Here is a 21150-nt window from a genome sequence, read left to right on the forward strand (position 1 = left end):
TGACTGCCCCACCACCACAGGATGCAGCACATGCCCTGTTGGTACAGCTGCAACAGGGATGGAAAGTTGGATAGTATTGGGCCCTCAGTGTTGGCTACTGAAACAAATGGTTTAGGATAAAACAGCAGCAGTGGTTCTAGATGCAGCATGAGCAACAGTGCCACTCATTGCTCCTGACATGATGCTGTCACTTAGCGCAAACAGTGTAGGAAGGCTTTGACAGATGCTTAAAGGAGCTATGCTTTTGGTGGTTACTAACCATTGATATATTGATCTGCTGTGGATCCATGTCTGCATGCTCTTGTTAGTTAAAAGCCTCACTGGGGACTAATGGAGTGAATACTGTTGGCGTGCTCTGTGTGGCCCTAATAGCTTGTTCTTGGCTGCTCGCCACAGGGTAAAGGAGCACAGCCAACTCAGCCAGAGAAGGCTGAAACAACCTTGCCCCTGTATTGCTCATACACCCAATGCTTTAATTAGGTATTCACTCTCCCCACCACTACAGGAAGGATAAGGCTGAGTTTGGAGCAGGGAGGAGGACCTTTATTTTCATTCAAGGGAAGATGCTACTGATTTGTAGGGGTGCCTGGCTTCTGGGCATTTTTAACACCAGCAGCTTGGCATCAGAGGGAGGAAGGTTGAACAGACTTAGGAGGAGATGCGATTGGTATCGCCTGTGACTACTCATAGAAGACTTCAGTAGAATACAAGACTGTTGCAGCAGTACTGCTGATGGCTGTGGGACCATTGCTCTTCCGGGGAGGCAAAGCCCTTGGCTTAACGTAAAGGACTACTGCAGAAGGTCTTCAGATCTTCTTCCACCTCTACATGCAGGCCCCTGAGTAGGAATGGGTTGGTGTGTCACACCACCGTGGAGGCATCCCAAGACAATGCTCTTCCCATACGAGCATCTGGGAGGGACAGAAAGGGTTCACCACTTAAGAATGCTGACCAGTCTGGCTATGAACCACCTTAAGACATATATGTGGCCAGCGCTAGAAAGACAGGCAATTAATCTATACCAGAGTAGCAATGTTTCATGCTGATTGTATTTTATTATTTACATTCTGCCATTTTTCCATGCCAGAACTCAGGGCAGCTTGTGTGGGATTCCCAAGCTTCTCAGACCATACCCTGGGGCCTGATCTTTTGACCTGTCTGTCTGTTCATCCTCTTGCAGGACGTAAAGGCCCAGCGATCGATGCCTCTGATTGGTTTTGAAGTGAATCTTCCGGAGCCTGGTGAGCGGGTGGATCGACGCCATGCCTTCCGGATCAGCCAGAGCCACCTGTGCTGGTACTTCAGCCCTGAGACAGAGGAGCTGAGACAACGATGGATGGAGGTGCTGAGCCGGGCAGGCCGTGGAGAAGAAGGCAAGGGACCACCTTCCATCCTGGAAGCAGACGAAGATATGGAGGCAGAGAGAACCTAGATATGGAGGCTGGGGAATTAGGAATAACTGACTCTGCCCAACTTGGGAACTGCTTACTGTTCTCAGACCAGTATACTTGAACATTTTCTCTCTCTCACTCTCTGGCACTTTCTTCCCTTCTTTCCTTTCTTAGTCAGCATGGATGGCCTGCCAGGGATCACCTTCTGCCACTGTCATAAAGACTGTTCTTAGCCATGACCTTTCCCTGCCATTGCCACCTGCAGAGGTTATGCACATGCACTGAGATTGCTCCAGGCCAGTTCCTGTCCCTGCTGTTGCCCATGGTAACCAATACTGGCCTTCTCTTTCCTATCATCCTCTGTGCAGGGGGAAACTGATCCATGATAGGGGATTTGTTCCCAGCCTTTCCCCACCTACCAGTGCTTCCTCCTCCATTACATTTTGGACCAAGATCTGTTCTTCCACTCCCCACTGCTTATTTAGCACTTACTGAATATGTACCCACTGCAGTAGTTTCAGATGAAGAGGAGGTCAAATTGAAAATCAGTGTGAAACTAATTATTTTACTGGAATGGAAGTGTGTGTGTGCACACCATGGGGGGGGGTGCTCTCTAGGTGACATTTGCTTGCCTCAATTGTTATGCCCCTGCCCAATGTATGAAACTAGGTAGGATTTGTTTCCTAATGTGATGCTTTATCACACACCTTTGAGGTCCAAAAAGCTCACTCTGCCTCAAAAACTTTTCACTCTGCCTCAAAAACTGAGCAGATGAGCTTTCCTGTGTTATGACTTGAAGCCTTTCATGCCAAGACCAGAACTGGTTTTCATTAAGCTCATGCAGGCTGGGAGATGAGGGCTAGCCTGAAGAAGGCAGAACTACCTAGGCTCAGTTACCTCGTTTACAGTACGTCAGTTTCCCCTCTTGCATGAGCCAACCCTCTTTCCTGCCCTTGAGGGTGGGCCATCATACATTTTCTCTCCTCGCCAGTTCTCTGGACTGGGGTTAATGCTGGGGTCCAGAAAGGCATAACCCACTGAAGACTTTTTCTGTGCAAGCCCTGCTAAAGTGAATGGAGCTGCACACACTGCAGGTAACATTTATGTATTGCCCAGTCTGCCAGTTGGTGGTTGGGACTTTTATTTAAAAAGGCAGATTATGCTCCCAGGTGCTTTCACAACATGAGAATGCAATACAGTCTTATACATCTCCACTTTTATCGTTTGCCAGCCCTCTAAAAGAAACCTGGGAAAGGTAGCTTGTTGAAAACGGGGCACAAGGAATGTGCACACAGTGAAAGGGAGCAAATTTCACTATGGATAGCTTTGTCACAAGATTATTTCCTGTCAGTAAGAGAGTGCTAAAAGTTGAAATACAACCAAGCCTTACCCAAGAACCTGAATGGTAAAACTTCCATTCATTTAAATGTGAATGTGAGAATTGCCTTGCCTGAATCAGGTTAAGATCCAGCCCCTTCCTGTTCTGCCTGCAACAGCAGATAACCAAATGCCTCTGGAATCTCACACATTAGGATATAAGCACAATAGCCATCTCCTGTTGTTTGTTCCCATTGCCTGAGAAATACTGCCCCTGAACAGTGACCTACCATAGCTAATAGCTGTTTAGAAAGCCTACAAAAAGAGGTGGGGTTTCTACTACCTTGCAATAGGCAAGCCCCCTGCTAAGCAGCAAAGGGTGCTGTGCAGGATTATGTCAAGATGACAGGACTGCTTTTAAAAGGAGGCAATAAACCTCTCCCCACACACAACCTTATGCAGTTGCCTCCCCTCCTCAATATGATGCACTTAAAACAACTGATATTCTCCTCCTCCCTCTTATCTGTACTGCTACCACTTTGACTTACAAGTGAGGTGGGAGGGTGATCTGTCCTTTTGCAAAGGGATCCTTTGCCCTGTTTTATGCAGGTTTCCTGGTGGTGCTGTTGGTGCCCAGGGGACCAACCCTATACTTTGTCTTACCCTGCCCTCCGTGGTGTAGAGCTAGTGCATGTAACTTTTATATTAAAAAAGAAGCCTCAGTATTAAGGGATATACAAAATCTTACCAAAATAATATTTTATTGTTGCTCATTTACAGTGGCTGGCCACTACAATGGTTAGGGAAGGGGGGCTTCAATTGACAGAAGCACTCAGTCCCACAACCAAGATGTGTGTATTGTCCAATTTACTTTCTTGTTTCATTGTTGGATTTTGTTTTCCATTGTCCATAATTTTTTTTAAAAAATACAGGACTTTGTCTTTTCTGTTATACTCATCTCTTTGTTTAAATAGGAGCAAGAATACAATCTTTCCCTTCTGGTGATTGGTCAATCTAATTTTTGTCTTCCAGGGGCCTGCCTGGTTGAATAAGGGGCAGGGCTGTTGCCATCTTGAAATCAGTGCCATAAAGACCAAGGTGGGGTAGAGAGAAAGGGTCTTGCCCTGCAAAAAGAACCTGTGTTGCTGTCAATGAGCATTTCAAATCACAGGAAGGTGGCAGAAGCAGAAGATGGCCTCCCACTTGCTGAAGATGAAATAGCTTTAAAGATCTGAAAGCTTTTATGCCACTGTTCCTGGATCCCATTCAGTGCAAGAGAGGTTGTGCCAAGCAGAAACAAAAGAACTAGCAGCAGTGTGTGTGCAGGATCCTTAAGGGACTGTGCTTTCACTAAAACTGAAAGCACCTCTGCCATTTCCAGCCATCCCTTTCATAAATTTGCAAAGAAATAGCCAAGCCTTGGCAGAACACAGCTGCGTTACCCCACACAGCAATGGTCCTGCTGCAGGAGTCCAAGCAGGAGTCCCGCAGTCACTGTGTCTGTCCCTTTGCTGCTCATTTCTTCTTCTTTACCAAAGTCCAACCATCTTCACCACCATCAGGGCCCGGGGGAGGAGACAGGCTGGGCTGTGATCCATTCATGCTAGGAGCGGCACTGCAATCCATGGCCTAGGGAGGTGCGAAAAGAAAGGAACCAGCTGCATAAATGATTGAACTGACACCTGCAACTGCCTTCTGCAAATTCAAACCACCACAGGGTTTCTTTCTTTGTTTTTTAAGAAATTATTCCTGTTAAAAAGAACAACCCCTGATTCTAGCTCTTACGGTCTGACAAATGATACAAGGAGTAGACTGGAATTGCGTTCTTGAAATTAACTTGGAAAAACAGGATCCTGATCAAACCTACAAAAGCACAATATCCACGCCTATCCACACAATTTCAGTTCTTGAAAAGCATTCTGAATTAAAAGCCACTTTCTAATTACCATTTGACAAATATGCAGGGAATATACGTCCAAAAGGTTCCAGTGTTCTGGTGCCTTGTTCTGGGCTAGAGAGGCTTGCTGTCCCTCCTTCAGGGCCTCTAGCTCTGTTCCCTCTCTTATCACTACTTATCTTTATGCCATTCTCCCAGTCTTAAATTCTGAAGAAGCTGAGATGAGGATAATTATACAAAACAAGCCAGTTGCTGGCACACTGATAGTGCAACATTTGCCTTCTCTTAGGGTTGAATCAAGCAGTCGTCATCGTCCCCCATTCTTCACCCTTTCTTCAGCAGAACACAAACAACCCTACTGGCATTGCTGGGGTGTCCTACATACAACTTCCCCCACAGAGAACTATGCCAGCAATACCTCTTCTTCAGCCTCCTGTTCTTCTTCACTGCTGCTTTCCTCAGCTGGCTGGGATTTTGCAGCTGCCATCTTGGCCGCTTTTGCCTTCTGTTTCAGCCGGGCAATGGCTTCATGCACTGCTTCTCTGTCTCCCTGTTGGCACTGACTGAAGAACAGGCATAGCTGCTGGCTTACCTACAGTGTGGGAAGAGGGACACATCTCTCAGAGGCCAGCACACTGCATAGAGCTGTTAAGAAACTCATCGTAATTCTCTCCTATTAGACCACACACTCAATTCACTCCCGAATTGGCCTTTTCAGCCACACTAGACGCTGTTCCAGAACCACCTTTCAGAGCGCGATACCATAGTCTTTCGAGACTGAAGGTTGCCAACAACTAGACCACACACTATTCCTAGAGTGGAGAACTAATGCCTAGTTCTTAGTTTATCTGTGTGTTTACTACCAACACTGGTAGACATAACAATATTAAAAATGCAGTAACATCAAAGAGCAGCAACTGTTACCCTGCACGTGCCCGATCTTGTCTGATCTTGGAAGCTAAGCAGGGTCAGGCCTGGTTAGTACTTGGATGGGAGACCGCCTAGGAATACCGGGTGCTGTAGGCTTATACCATAGTCTTTCGAGACTGAAGGTTGCCAACCAACCAAGGATAAAGGAAAAAATATACTTGGGATGGCCAACTGTTGCTTCCTACTCCCCCAATGCATCTCTCAGCACTGTTGAGAGGGGTGAGTGCAAGTTAGAAGACGGGAATTGCTTTGGGCCTAGGGTTGTTCTTCGAGCAAGTTGCCAGGCCCTGATAAGAATGCCGCTTAATAAGAAAGATCTTAGAGCAGTATTTTTCAACCAGTAGTAAGGTTACCAAGGATGGTATGGCCTTGCCAATTATTCTGTCTGATACTGACACAGGGATCAAGGTAGCTGGGGCAGCAGTAAGCAGCTGGGTGAGAGCGCAGACCTTACGTTTCAAAAGAGATGCAGGCTGGGGAATAAGGATGCAGAGTTGAGGAGTGACCAGGCAATAGCTATAACTGAAGAAGTCTTTCTTTTGCTACAGAAATGGCTGCATGGGGATGTGCCCATACAACACACAGAAGCCATGCTCTGGAGAAAATGGCAGTTGGAAAAGTGATACTCATAAAAAAAAAAAAACAACCCAAAAAGGTTAAAAAGCTCTCCCAGAGACCTCTCTCTCTCTGAATGGTCCTTTGTTCAGGGCTCTCCTATCCTGAACTCACTCTCGCTGAGAAAATACAAAGAGGAAGAAACACAACACTACAATATAACTACAAATTAAAAGTGAAGAAAATAAAACAATTCTACACTGCTGATTTCAGATTACTGAACTCTTACAGAAGAGCAAATGGCACATTCAATAAATATATTGTACATAAAACAGAGGGAAGGATAGCTAAGTTAAACGCAACTTGGTAATGAAAGCTGTTGCATGGGACCACAATCAGAAGGAATACATACATCTATGTGTGAATGGAAAATGTTAGGATACATGCCTGCCAACTTTTTTAGCCCATGTTGCTAGATACTTCTAAGCCAAGCTGTTGGGCGGAGCGGTTGCAGTTGGCCTTGAAGAGGGAAACCTTAAGAGTAATTGCATTTTTTTATTCAATCACAATTTTTTAAAGTGGTAGAACCATAAGGGTGTTTGACAGAGAGAATGGTAGATAATGAGGATGTTACTCCCAACACACTTCCCCACAAATGCAGAGTCTGGAATGCTAGGGTCTTGGTATAAACATCCCTCCAGTGGCAAAATCAGAAAGTGTGATGGACAGTGGCATAGCTAAGGGGGTGCAGGGGGTAGCAATTATACTGGGCATCAAACTTTAGGGGGGCAACAAGCTGAGCTTGATACTAGTTGCCAAAATTGTGAAAATCTTGGCATGTACGAATAATACCATCATGTTATATATCATTGAAAAGGTAACTTAATGCAGAATGCAATGAAACAAACAGTATTTGAATATCCATATTCTACCAAAAGTTATGACCAATTAACCAGAAAAAGAAAACACAATGCCTTATGAAACAAAAAGTGGATTTTCTTAACTCAAAACCAACCTATGAGACTGATTGTTCTGAAAGTCAACGAGATGTTATTATGATACAGCATGGAACCAATAAGGCGTTAATATAAGTCAGCTCTCATTTCCATGTATCGTAATACAGTTACCCCTGCTAACTGGGTAAAGAGACACTTTTTCAAGTGATGCTCCTCTTGTATTCAGCAGGGGGAGAATAACCATCTTTCTTCACCCCAGCACAGTAGTTCTAACCAATAAAAGGCAGACTTTTTATTTATTTACTTAAATAAATTTTATTTTGTCAAGGAGGGAGGCTGCAAAATCTTCTTTGACCCCAGGTAGCAGGTAGATGCCTTAACTATTTCACCGGCTTGGGGGAAGCGACAGAACAAGTGGGTAGCGAGCTGCTTGGGGGGGGGGGGGAGGAAGTGATTTTTCTCCCAATTTTCACTTTTTAAAAAGCCTTCTAGTTGTGACATTATTTCCAGGACATCATTCTGAGCTTGGCACTGGGCTACACGATCATTAGCTACACTACTGGTGATGGAGGGAACTTTGTCCCATTTTCCATTGGCAGATCTGTTGAACAGCTTTAAGGGCTATTTTGCAAGAAGAGGGAAAATCTGGAATTCAATCCAACTGGAAATTAGTATTCTTTGAATGTATTTGCAGTTAGGGTTCATCTGCTTCAGATACTCAGTGATGGTTTTTTTTTTTAATTTGACTTCCTCCAAAGAGATCAGAACAGAATAATGAGTCCCCTGACCTCACATTTTATCTCCTGTGAGGAAGGTTAGATGGAGATAAACCATGAGAAAGGTTAGATGGAGAAGGTTAGATGGGCAGGAAGTCTGGCTCAGTTGGTAGAGCAGCCGCCTTGTATGCCTGAAGATCTGAGGCTGCCAGTTAGAAACAACTGGAAGTATCTGAGAACTGACAACACGTTGATATACTGATGAGCTGAACCTGGCAGAGAGGAGTTGCCGTCAAGTGGAGCATGGGAGGCGAAGGGCCAGAGAGAGGCCAAACCCAGAAGGAATCCAGCTGGAACGAGGAGTTCTATGAAAGACTAGAACTATTCAATTGTAAAAATCCCTGCGGGGGTTTAGAACAGCCTGCCTATGTAAACCGCCTTGGATTAAAGTCTGAGGAGAAATCTGACGATCAAGAAAGCAGTATATAAATACCTCTATTATTATTATTATTATATTATATAATAATAATATTATATTATATTAATAATGGGCAGGAGGTCTGGTCTAAAGGGTAGAGCCTCCATTTGCCTGAAGATAACATCCACAAGGTCGCCAGTTCAAGACCACCGGCACCGTGCGACCTTGAAGCAGCTGACAAGCTGAGCCGAATTATTCCATCTGCTCTGAGCGTGGGAGGATGGAGGCCAGAATGTGAAGCCAGATCAGAGTGAAACATCTGAATGTTGTGGTTCTTGTAAGATAGAACCTTCTTTCAATTGTAAAAATCCCTACGGGGATTTAAACAGCCTGCCTATGTAAACCGCCTTGAATAAAGTCTTGAATAAAGACCAAGAAAGGCCTGTTTTATTATTATTATTATTATTATTAATAATAATAATAATAATAATAATAATAATAATAATAATAATAATAATAATAATAATAAAAACAGGTTCAAGGTCACCCAGTTAGTTCTGTGGCTCAGCAGGAGTGTGGAACTTGGTCTCACTGCTCTAAGAGCAACACTCTAGCTAGCCACTACACCACATAGGCTCTCAACTGATTGAATAAAATCTACTGTAGTCAAAAATCAAGCACACGTTTTAAATTTTAGGTAGTATCTCATCCTCTGAGATCTTTAAGCCAGTAGTTTTAAGATATAATTTCTTGTTCTGGAGACAAAAAGAAAATCTGCCTTTGTCTTACCATCCTCTAGATTTCAAAAGTTGAGAAACAGTATGCAGGAGCCACCATTTGACTCCATGGATCTGTTTTGCAACTTGATCTGACATTTCCTTCTCTGCCCTCTTTGCAATAGCTCAGTGTATGGAGCAAGAGTGCCCCACAGTGGTAAGCTGCAACCAGGTCATCCAAGTAGACAAGTCTAGATTAAAACACTGCCAACATATCAGACTTAATTATATGAAAGTAGAATGGAAAGATGGTTGGAACAGGAGGCGTGACTAGAAAAGCAGGCCTTAATCTTAAAAGGCAGAAGAACCAATCCAAACCAAAATGAGCTTAAGATACAGAGAACATGAAACTCCTCCACACAGTCCTATGCAGGAACTAGTTGCTGTGCTAGAATTTGCAATTTGATATTGGCTTCTAGGGCTTCACAGAGTGCATTCATCAGATTTCTACAAATTTCAGTTTTCTTTCCAGTTTCTATCTCTCATAGAGGCAGAAAGCCTTTGTAAACACCAACTCTCAAATCTCTTGGTGCATCACTTATTTGACTGATGATAGATTTGTAGAATTCCTCCATCTGGTTGTAAAATGTGCATTTTGCTTTATAATAGGCAAAGATTCCCTCCTTAAAGTTCCTTTGGAGAAAGTTAGTGACAGGGTTTTGCTTAAGAATGCATGGAAAGCAATCTCAACTCAAGATTGGCTATCAGCCCTGGGGCTTTTTTGTGGACTTGCAACCTTGCTCCTTTTCTGATTGTGGGAGGTTGGGCTTGACATGTGGGAGCTTGGGCTTGATGCTCTTCTGGTGCTCTTTAGCCATGGGATCTCTTAAGACTTCCAGACTTCAGGATGGAAACATCAAAGTCTCAATGCCCTGTTCAAATGCTGTATGCTGTACTCACTTTTGTTGTCAAACCCATCCTGTCACTTAAGAGTAACTGTCAGCAAATGCTGCAACATGGCAAAATGCACATGCCTAAGACTGGCTCTGGATAGGTGCAGAATAAGAAGATAAGAAGGTGCCAAATCACATTTGAGCCAAAAGGAAAGCAACAGCGAAGGAAGAGAGATGGATATTTGTGAGCAGGAGGCCTACTTCTCACAAACAACAACTGAAGTCAATCTGTTTCTTGGCTGCTTCAGACGACAGGTGGGGACTCATATGACTGAATGCTCCATACATATGACTCCATACAAAAAAAAAAATCCCTGGAAATACAGAACTAGACAAAGGGGAGAAGAGTTCTTACATTTTCAAAAGGCAACATGAACTGGGAGGAGTCCCATTGCAAAGACTTGTACAGCCCTTATTAATACCATACTTTTCAAACTGTATGATAACCCTAAGAAGACAGGAAATCAGGTGTAGGGAAGAGAAGGGCTTGTTGGCTTAGGGTCGTTACCTGGTTAAATAAATCTTAGTGAAATAAATTTTATTCAATCAATTAAAACATCTATAAATGTGCATAAATTTGCACATTAGAAATATTAGAAATGAAGAAAAAGCATTTCTTTATCGTTTTTAACATGGTGCATGTATATTTCTCAGCAGCCACAATCTCAAAAATGACATTTCCTCCTCTATGAGAGTGCAAGAGGTTGCCTCTTCCAAGGTACTACTGCAATTTTTATAAGCACATATATGAAAAATACATTTTTTAAAAATGCATTGTTTCATTCATCTGTGCTGCTTTTTTTTATTATAAATGTACAAAGGTTGTTAATTGATTCATCCAGTGCTATTCAAACTGGGGCGTCACGACGCCCCAGCCTGAGGGCCCTAGTCTCTGCCCCCTTAAGGGGCGGGGGCAGCCTAGAAGTGGGGGGGAAAGCAATTTCTGGCAGGGCTCCCCGGAGCAGGGGAAGTGGATGCAGAGTGATCACGCCCCGCAGAAGTGGAGCGTGATCACTCCGCATCCACTTTCCCTGCTACAGGGAGCCCTGCCAGAAGTCGTGCCGGGCTCCCCGCACCCCAGGGAGACTAAGGGGAAGTGCCTTCCCTCCCGCCCCCGCTGCCTCCTCCCCCCGCCCCTGCAAGGACTTACTGGCTCTCAAACTCTCCTAGAGAGTTTGAGAACCACTGGATTAATCTATCGATGGCAAACCTAGCTAGACTGATTCTTCCTTAGTGAATGAAATACCTGGACCAAGCTACCATCTTCTATTATGGTGTCAAATTCGTTGTTCATCAGTTCAGCAAGGAAATCCTCCACCTCCTCTTGCTCCAGGTTAGCTGCACCAAGGTGGAAAAAGCATCAGATATTGTAATGTGAAGGACAATTTTAAAAATGCAAGTGACCAAAAATGTCCTGAGAGAGCCATAAAGGGAGGAATCTAACCTGCTAAACCACTGCCTTGTTCAACTCTAACCTGCCAAACCAAAACAGCCCTTCCAGAATACAGGACTCGTCATGAATCCTGGCTCCCAGCCCTCCCTCCGAAAAGCGCTAAACTTCATTCTCTTTCCAGAGGTAGAAATATACACTGCTCAAAACAATAAAGGGAACACCTAAACAACACAATGTCACTCCAAGTCAATCACACTTCTGTGAAATCAAACTGTCCACCGACTGACAATCAAGTTCACATGCTGTTGCACAAATGGAGTAGACAACAGGTGGAAATCATAGGCAAGTAACAAGACACCCCCAATAAAGGAGTGGTTCTGCAGGTGGTGACCACAGACCACTTTGCAGTCCCTATGCTTTCTGGCTGATGTTTGGGTGACCTTTGAATGCTGGTGGTGCTGTCACTCTAGTGGCAGCATGAGGCGGAGTCTGCAACCCACACAAGTGGCTCAGGTAGTGCAGCTCATCCAGGATGGCACATCAGTGCGAGCTGTGGCAAGAAGGTTTACTGTGTCTGTCAGTGTAGTGTCCAGAGCATGGAGGCACTACCAGGAGACAGGCCAGTACACCAGGAGATGTGGAGGAGGCTGTAGGAGGGCAACAACCCAGCATCAGGACCGCTACCTCCGCCTTTGTGCCAGGAGGAACAGGAGGAGCACTGTCAGAGCCCTGCAAAATGACCTCCAGCAGGCCACAAATGTGCATGTGTCTGCTCAAATGGTCAGAAACAGACTCCATGAGGGCCCGACGTCCACAGGTGGGGGTTGTGCTGACAGCCCGACACCGTGCAGGACGTTTGGCATTTGCCAGAGAACACAAAGATTGGCAACCTCGCCACTGGTGCCCTGTGCTCTTCACAGATGAAAGCAGGTTCACACTGAGCACGTGACAGATGTGACAGAGTCTGGAGACGGCAGGGAGAACGTTCTGCTGCCTGCAACATCCTCCAGCATGACCGGTTTGGCAGTGGGTCAGTAATGGTGTGGGGTGGCATTTCTTTGGGGGGCCGCACAGCCCTCCATGTGCTCGCCAGAGGTAGCCTGACTGCCATTAGGTACCGAGATGAGATCCTCAGACCCCTTTTGAGACCATATGCTGGCGCGGTTGGCCCTGGGTTCCTCCTAATGCAGGACAATGCTAGACCTCATGTGGCTGGAGTGTGTCAGCAGTTCCTGCAAGATGAAGGCATTGATGCTATGGACTGGCCCGCCCGTTCCCCAGACCTGAATCCAATTGAGCACATCTGGGACATCATGTCTCGCTCCATCCACCAGCGCCACGTTGCACCACAGACTGTCCAGGAGTTGGCGGATGCTTTAGTCCAGGTCTGGGAGGCGATCCCTCAGGAGACTATCCGCCACCTCATCAGGAGCATGCCCAGGCATTGTAGGGAGGTCATACAGGCACGTGGAGGCCACACACACTACTGAGCCTCATTTTGACTTGCTTTATGGACATTATATCGAAGTTGCATCAGCCTGTAGTGTGTTTTTCCACTTCAATTTTGAGTATGACACCAAACCCAGACCTCCATGGGTTGATAAATGTGATTTCCATTGATGATTGTTGTGTGATTTTGTTGTCAGCACATTCAACTATGTCAGGAACAAAGTATTTAATAGGCATATTTCGTTCATTCAGATCTCTGATGTGTTGTTTAAGTGTTCCCTTTATTGTTCTGAGCAGTGTAAAACATGAGCCCTTGATCCTACAGCTTTTTGTTATACCAAGTGTCCCTTTGTATTGGAATCGAGGAAGATCTGGCGAGGAGGTAGATGTGGTGTCAGCAGTGGCCCCTTTAAGGGTAAGGCCTGGGCATCCAGCAGAGTGTGCTGCACAGCTGCAGCCACTTGAAGGCAATAGGGCCCTCAGGGATATAAGGAGCTCCTGAGGCAGGAAGGGTTGTAGAAGGAGTGCAGGTTGGAGGTAGGTGACTGACTCTGGACTGTGACGTGGCTTATTGACTTTGATTTGACAACTCTCATTGATCAGACTGACTTACTTGGAATCTGTGGACTGGGACCTGACTCTTGCTTGCTGCACTGGTGAGTTAAACAAGGGAAACTAATCAGCCTTAAGCGGGCAGGAGGCCCAGTGGGGAGGAACTGTGGCAAGACACCCTTCTGGAGTTCAAGATGATTGAAATTAAGCCTGCAATCCTATACACACTTACTTGGGAGTAAGCTCTATTGAACAGAGCTGGTCTTACTTCTGAGTAAACACATAAAGGATTACACTGTAAGTGACAGCCCTGGGTTTCCTGTTTTATGTTTTCAAAATTTTAATAAAGATTTTGACTTTATACTGCCTGTTTTGTTTCTGCTGTTACTGCTTCCAGGACACTGAGATCAGTCCAACTTTAGGCCTCTGCCATGACACCAAATAAAATCAAGAGTCCCACAGGTGGGCCCTGGAAAAAGTTGGGGCTCTCAGCTGCTGCTAAACAAACCCCACTTGATATCCCCCCTCCAAGTATTAGCTGAACTTGGATCAGACTCTCAGCATTGTTCCAGAAAAAGACATTTTCTGTACATGCCCAGAAAAAGAAAGCAATAGATGCTTCAAAGACTGCCATATGATAGTATTGGCCTTTATCTTGTTTAGGTACCTCACCATTGCTTTGGAAGTACTGCTCCACAGCCCCCACCATCCATTCAGCTTTCTCCTGGCTGTATGTGCCTCCAAAGCCATTTTCAACAGCGATCTGCATCAGAAGAAGACAAGGCCACACTCATGAAATGTATAGAATCATAGAGGACCAATAAGGAGAAGTTGCTTGGGATGAAGACAGACTTAACAAGTTAAGAGTGGTGAAAGCAGACCAATCGTGCCTTCCTTTGCCCTCAAAACACATGTGCACAAACACTGTTTCTGTCCTGGGTTATAATCTGAAAAAAAACACCACCTGTTGCTCACGTTTCCAGCATTGTCATGAGCAGAAGTTAAAACCTGCATCCTTTGCTGTTTGTATGAAGTTGGTTAGAACTGAAACTGCAGGTTCCCTCCAAAATCCTTTAAGTTTCAGAAGAGCAGTTTGGTCTGACATTCCCTCCAAAGTGGCCAACTAAAAGGGGGAGAGAGCTAAGTAGCCTAAAGTGTATGTTAGGGCCACCTCTGAGCCATTCAGTATGAGAAGCTGGCGATAAATCACATTGCTGAGAAAGCCAACTACTTGAGACAACCAAAGTGTCTGTGTAAACAAACCATGTTTTGTCTGAAGAGATGTGTTGACTCTGCTTTCATCCTGCTTTAAGTTCTGGTGAGGTGCCCCCTTACTGAAGGGTGAACCAAGCCCAGAGGGTGAGAACCTGGGAATATCCCTAATCTCTCAAGGACTTGCTGAGTGGTCCTGCAACAGGGACTAGCTGCAGTGGAAGAATGACCAGATGGGTTGACACTGGGCATCTCAGGGTCAGGAACCACTAAAGCACCACCAGCATTGTTTCAGAGGTTGAAGGGTTATTCAGAGGTTATTCAGAGGTTGAAGCGGGTTATTCCTCCAGGGTCTCAGAAACAGAGGTCTTTCCCATTCCCTTAGATTCTTTTAACTAGAGGCTTTGGAGACTGAACTTGAGAACTTCTGCACTGAAAGATGCTCTACCACTGAGCTATGCATCTCTATGTCCCTAGTATTGGTAAGGTCCCTGGTAAGGTATTGAAAAACCTTCATTCAGATGTTTATAATAAATTCATCCAAGATCTAAGCTAGCTCAAACAGTGGCTGGTCTGGTGCCTCTGGGGATTTCATAAGCAGGACATGAGGTAGCCATTCCTCATTGTTTATAAGAACATAAGAACAGCCCCACTGGATCAGGCCATAGGCCCATCTAGTCCAGCTTCCTGTATCTCACAGCAGTCCACCAAATGCCCCAGGGAGCGCACCAGATAACAAGAGGCCTCATTTTGGTGCCCTCCCTTGCATCTGGCATTCGAACATAGCCCATTTCTAAAATCCCTAAGCACACCATCCCTAAGCACATGGTCATTACAACACTAAATGTGGAGGCTCTTAGCTGTTATGGCTAAATAATAATAATAATAATAATAATAATAATAATAATAATAATAATATAGCTAGAAGTGTTATACATTTTTTTTTTGCAGATTTCATTTATTTCCATGGAGGAAAAGTGCAGAAAGTGGTGTTTTTATTTTTTATTCCAAGGGCACATTGTTATAAATTATAGTTAAAAACTATAATTGCTTTAAAAGTATACTAGTAGATGATATAGGTGGTATAGTGTCAGCAGGTGCAGCCACCATCATTACCCATGCACCTCCCCCCAGTCCAGCCCATTATTTTTTTGTAGACTTCGAGGTTTACTTTTTCCACAGAGTTTGGGTGTTGCTGTTGTTGTTTTACAAAAATGAGAAGTGCAGAAAGCAGTGTTATGTGTTTTTATCTCGCTGTAACTGAAAAAATCACACCTCTAATAATAGCCATTTGTCACTGAGCTGCAAAAACCCATTATACTAACTAGAGGCCATTGCAATGTGGTGGGAATGAATTTCACAAACTACTTATGTGATATACATGCACATTTGAGACTCATAAACTAGTGACCTTCAAGTCTATATTTCTTTTGCTCTTCTTTCAGATAAGGCTATAGCCCACGAACCAGGGCCTCAACTTTTGGCCATTGGCACAACACAGGTGGATGAAGGTTAGTTCTGATTAGTGGTTAGCTCTGGGTTCCTACAGACCAAAAATAGGTGATAGCTTTGCATATCTCTTGCCCCAGGGGGAGCCATCACTACATTTTAACTACAACCCTGAATTTGACAATACGAGAATCCAACAAGTGTGAGAGTGGGTACATATGGTTTCATATAAGCCATACTATTGTCATACCCTTGGTTTTTTGATTTGATTTGTTTCAATAGAAAAAGTAATTATTTTAAATAATGTTTTAAATGTATATACTTTTAGAAACTGTAATTAGTGTCATTTAATTTGTTGGAAAATCAAATAAGCATTTCTTTTAAAAAAAACTGTTAAAGCTCTGTATTAACCTCCTATTAAAATGTTATTTTATATAGGACTTTCCAGTTAAGCCCTCCAGAGAGTCCAATGCAAGAATTTACTCCATTAACAAACAGATTTCAGTTTGGAATTGACAGCTTCTTTAGTCCATCTTAATACATAATCTGCTTTTTCCAAAACAAAAGTGGAAACTTGTATTTTGATGCCCCATTTTTATACCATCTCATATTCTGGTCCTTTTTATTAATATAAGAAATGGCAATACCAAAAAAAGGGTTTCTCTTTATAGTTCACCTGTTAAAGGAAAAAACAATAACGGGCCCAGGTCAGCTACCTGATTAAACTTTGCAGAAGGAACTCTGTTTCTGAAAATACCATACAAAAGGCAGGACAAATCACCCCACTTGATTGAGTAGCAACATTTGTTAGAATCCAGAAGTGAACAGCAGTTTTTTATTTAGACAAACTGTCAGGATTTTCTAATCTTTCTGCCTGATTTTCACAGCCAGAAAGTGAAACTGCACATAGTGCACCTGAGGCCATTTGTCAAGTTGACACATGTGGGCGGTTTGCAGCTCCTGGAACAGTTGCAGGCCACTACATCCAATATAGCCTGACATGCAGCTGTTCTTTCACCCAATCTTTTGCTATGAGCTCTTCCTCATTCTGCTCTTCCCACTCTTTCCTTGTTGGGTCCGCAGGTGCTTTTCCGTAGGTCCTTTTCCTTTTCCATATACCACGCTGGTAACTGGCCCACTGGGCATGTTTTTTTTAAACTATCTCTGTATGGGGCAGTTGGTGAATCTCAAACTCACCTTTGTGAGCAGAGAATAGGTGATAGCTTGAATTATTTATTTTCACTTTAGTAAGTTTGGCTGCACAGACAAGGCATTTGAACATTTCCAATTTGTTCATCAGTCCCTCAAACAGATCTGAAAGAAGTAGTGTAGTTGTGTGCTTCTCTGTTGATACTCAGAATTTTTAGGGCACATTTTCCCTTTCCCTGCAAATATATTGACTGTGTCACATTGAGAGTGTGCTTGCATGCCTATGAGACCCCACAAACATTTCTGCCAGGAGCTGCTATAAATTTATCAGCATCAGGAACACACATGCCATATCTCTGGAGCAATGGGGCACCAATCCACATATGGAATACTAAGCGTATGATGAACATATCACTGCCCTCTGAATTTATCATTACATCATTGCTTGGTGGCCCTCTTCAGCTGCAAGATAGCTAAAAGTGACCATTTAATATAAAAAGTGACCAAAAGTAATATACTTGTGTATATTACTGATCTTTATACATGGACTTGTGCTTTCTAACTGTATAATTGCCCATCTTGCCTTCAAGAACTCCAGTTACTGAGTATTCTATGATGCCTGTTTCAGGGCAAAAGCCATAAAGGCCAACATCCTGAAACAATTATCCAAGAATATACAAGGCATTGCAAATGGCGTGAAATGTGCTCAATCAAAGGATGATGTTTCTTTGTACTTCTAGACAAGTGGTTCTCACACATTTAGCACCAGGACCCACTTTTCAGAAAGAGAATTTGTCAGAACCCACCTGAAGTACCATCATCAAGTAAGAAAGGTTTTAACAATCCTAAGCTGCAATCCTACCCAGACTTACCCAGGAGTAAGTCCCATTTAATATCATTGTTAAAAGAATATACAGGTCTGCAACATTTCCCCAAATGCAGTCACGTACCATGGTAGCATCAAGTCTAATATATTAAAAGTAAAATATTGAAATTAATGGGGACCCACCTGAAATTTGCTCACGACCCACCAAGTGGGTCCCGACCCACAGTTTGAGAAACACTGTTCTAGACCAGAGGTCTCCAAACTCCGGCCTGGGGGCCAGATGCTGCCCGCAGCGAGCTTCTATCCGGCCCGCGACCAGCCTCTTGTTCCCTGAAAGTCTCTGGCCCACTTGACTGAACATGCCCAGAGCTGTGCTCTGATTGCATCTGGAGGGTGTTCTGAGGGCTGGAGAAGCTGAGTGAATGAGCCCACTCATTCATTTATTCATTCATCTAAGTTCCATCTCTAATTTATTTATTTAAATTTTATATTTAAATTTTTTTCCAGCCCTCAGCACTATGCCAGATATTTCATGCGGCTCTCTGGCCAAAAAGTTTGGAGACCCCTGTTCTAGACCATTCCTGCTGCTTCCACATAACTTGATCTTTAACCATAACTATGTTCTGCAATTGTAATGTATCCCTATAATGATATAGCCAATAAATTTTCATTGTTAAGACAGACCATTTCCTAGCTCAGGTTCTGATTTCCATTAAGATTTATTTTGTTTGATTCTTTCACTCATTGGCCCAGTACAAAAACAGATGCATTTTTCCACTGAAACTAGGAGTAGGGATATATTTTGCTATCATAAACTGATTAATAAATACAGTAACAAGAACATTATGAAAGGTTTTGCATTTATTCAGATACCTCATTCAATATGTAAGGGGATTAGCTTCTAAAATTAGTTGAGATATTTAGATTTTAGATTAATTTTGGGCACATTTTTAACATGCCAACATGTGCTCAAAAATGGATTTAGGACAGCATTTCTCAACATTTCTCTCCCACTGTACCACTTTGCATGGTCCACCTACTGAAGTATCACTGGAAGTAACTGGTGATGATGTCATTGCCAGTTACTTCCAGATTGGGAGGCCAGACACAACATGACAAACACCATTAAGAGGTGGTCTTTTTCAAGCACACAAGAAGTGCATGCTGGAGTTGTGCCTGCTAAGCCAAGCCTCCAGCTGCTCCTTGTCATGTTACATTGCTGTTCTTGTTGCCAGGCGGTGGGGGTCTGTGGGTCCCATGAGTACCACTGGACACCACCTCAACTACCACTGGTGGTACTAGTACCACTGGTTGAGAAACACTGATTTAAGATAAATAATATAATAAAGCTGCCAAAACCAAACCAAGTGAAGAAACATAATGTTACAGTAGGAAGTGCATACAGTTAACTATCTTAGTTTGAAAGTCTTGCCTAAACCAAGAACAATTTAATCGATGATTGATATGCACCAGTTCCCACCTGCCCCCCCCCACCCTGTGTAACAGCTATGTAGAATTCTAGCTATTCAAGAGTATGGTTGCAAACGTGGTGGTAACTCTGAGAAGGTCAAGAAAGATGCAATTGTCTATTTTCAATCTCTATGTTCCCAATGATTGCCATAGTGAGCCTTTGTCCCACAAGGCAGTGCCACTCATGGATCAATTAGGAGTGGTTCTTATATTTTTATTAGCCTTAGGTGTACACCTAAGATGTTTTAACTGTATGTATAAAGATGTGAAGTAAAAACTACATGTGAGGGCAAACTGGGGTTTGTGAACATGTGCATCACAAACATATTAGGGGACTAGGATTAGCTTCAGCTTCCTCTTTATTATTGTTATTCACATATTTATACTGCTCTTCCTCCAAAGAGCCCAGGGCAGCACCCAGATCTTCAAAAAAGGCCTGGGCTGAATAAGAAGGGTGCAGAGCAGAAGAAAAATCAGGAAGTAGCAACCAGTGGAGGTGCCACTTTCTTGCCACAGGAACAACTTTGTTTCTATCACCTACTTCTGTGCATGGGCTCCAGTCCTTGGAAGCTGTGGGACTTAAAAAAAAATGCACCTGCAAAGATGATACCGTACTCAGAAATGTGGTGTTTGCAAATAATAATAATAATAATAATAATAATAATAATAATAATAATAATAATAATAACTGCAAAGCCCTGAGTTAGTGAAATGCTACATGTCTCATTCAATGCCTGATGAAGGGAAATTTGTCACATTTGCTTTACTACTAAGTGCACGTGATGGTAAGCAATGCAAAGTTAAGGCAACTTCTGTGGGTTGTGGTGGGATGCCCCACTGGAAAATGACATTCTCCAATACAGGTTTCCCTTCAACTCTGCAAGCACAAGTTCATTCTGAAGGGTCACCGCAACAACCTCTCACTGGCCAAACGTAGTTCCAGGTAAGTGCATAGGGGATTGCAGCCTCAGCTTTCAACACCAAGGTTACTTTTCAATGCAGACCCACCTGGAAGAAAGTCACACTGACCTCACCTAAACCTATTTCCAAAAGGCTGCCAGTGGGTCACTGTGTGTCATTTGCCTACCTTAAGTGTGTTCAGTCAGGGTGAGATCAAGTCGCAGGTAGTAACCAGCACCAGCAGGTAGTAACTCACACCAGCAACCAGCACAGAAGTGAGCGGCAGCAGGCACTGCACTGCACATGATGCATGATGCACACTGCTACAAAGCAGGCTACTGCCTGGAAAGGGCCATTGTTCAATCAGGGTGACAGCCACTGAGATGCTGCAAGAGCCTCTGCCTTTTCCCAGCTGCTCTGCCTGCGTCCACCTGCGGCCAACGAGCCCTACCTGCAGCACAGGCCAGCTTCCCAGCACAGCCTCCACTCCTTTCTGGAAGAGGCCACGTGCCTCCTGCTTCGGCGTCGCCATCACAGGCCTTGGCTGCCCAGGGGTCGATCACCGAATGGTCGATGAACGGGACTCCACGGGCCTCCCTGAGCAATGCTCGTAGGAGAGGCAGGCCAAAGGAATCGCGCGCAGAAACAACGATTGCAGCTCTGGATCCGTTGAGCGATCCACGGCGAACGGAAGAGTCGGAGTGCGAGTTCGAGTCCCGCTCTGTGCTCTGCACGGACGTGCTTATTCCGGCCCCTGTCCAGATTTAACAAGATGGTTACACGAAACTCACGCCAAAGGCTGACGTTTCCTTACAGCACCATCTACTCAGAAGTAAGTCCCATTACAGTCAATGGGGCTTACTCCCAGGAAAGTGTGGCTAGGGTTGTAGCCTCAGAGACC

General features: G+C 44.1%; 2 protein-coding genes across 2 annotated transcripts in view; one reads left to right on the forward strand and one right to left on the reverse strand.

Annotated features, from left to right (window-relative positions):
• Positions 1 to 3679, forward strand: part of FGD1 (FYVE, RhoGEF and PH domain containing 1) — a 58332-nt gene extending 54653 nt beyond the window's left edge. Inside the window, exon 18 of the mRNA XM_066614166.1 lies at positions 1181 to 3679. Within this exon, the coding sequence (XP_066470263.1) occupies positions 1181 to 1432 (252 nt within the window). The 3' untranslated portion in view covers positions 1433 to 3679. The remainder of the gene's footprint in view (positions 1 to 1180) is intronic.
• Positions 3453 to 20797, reverse strand: TSR2 (TSR2 ribosome maturation factor). Its single transcript, XM_066614167.1, has 5 exons — positions 20701 to 20797; positions 13916 to 14006; positions 11096 to 11187; positions 5024 to 5197; positions 3453 to 4337 (listed from the first exon to the last, which is right to left on the reverse strand). Exons 1-5 carry the CDS (start codon positions 20779 to 20781, stop codon positions 4224 to 4226), a joined length of 552 nt encoding a protein of 183 aa, XP_066470264.1. The 5' UTR covers positions 20782 to 20797; the 3' UTR covers positions 3453 to 4223.
• Positions 20798 to 21150: the final 353 nt, after the last annotated feature.

The sequence above is a fragment of the Tiliqua scincoides genome, chromosome 2 (assembly GCF_035046505.1).
Source record: "Tiliqua scincoides isolate rTilSci1 chromosome 2, rTilSci1.hap2, whole genome shotgun sequence".
Taxonomy (NCBI): Eukaryota; Metazoa; Chordata; class Lepidosauria; order Squamata; family Scincidae; genus Tiliqua; species Tiliqua scincoides.

Bases quoted from the DNA above. Each gene is read 5' to 3' on its own strand.
- TSR2 (XM_066614167.1), bottom strand. From the start codon at position 20,781: ATGGCGACGCCGAAGCAGGAGGCACGTGGCCTCTTCCAGAAAGGAGTG. The intron at 14,007-20,700 runs GTAGGGCTCGTT...CTTCTGATGCAG, and splicing joins GAAGCTGGCCTGTGCTGCAG to ATCGCTGTTGAAAATGGCTT. The intron at 5,198-11,095 runs GTATTTCATTCA...CCCACACTGTAG, and splicing joins AAGATGGTAGCTTGGTCCAG to GTAAGCCAGCAGCTATGCCT.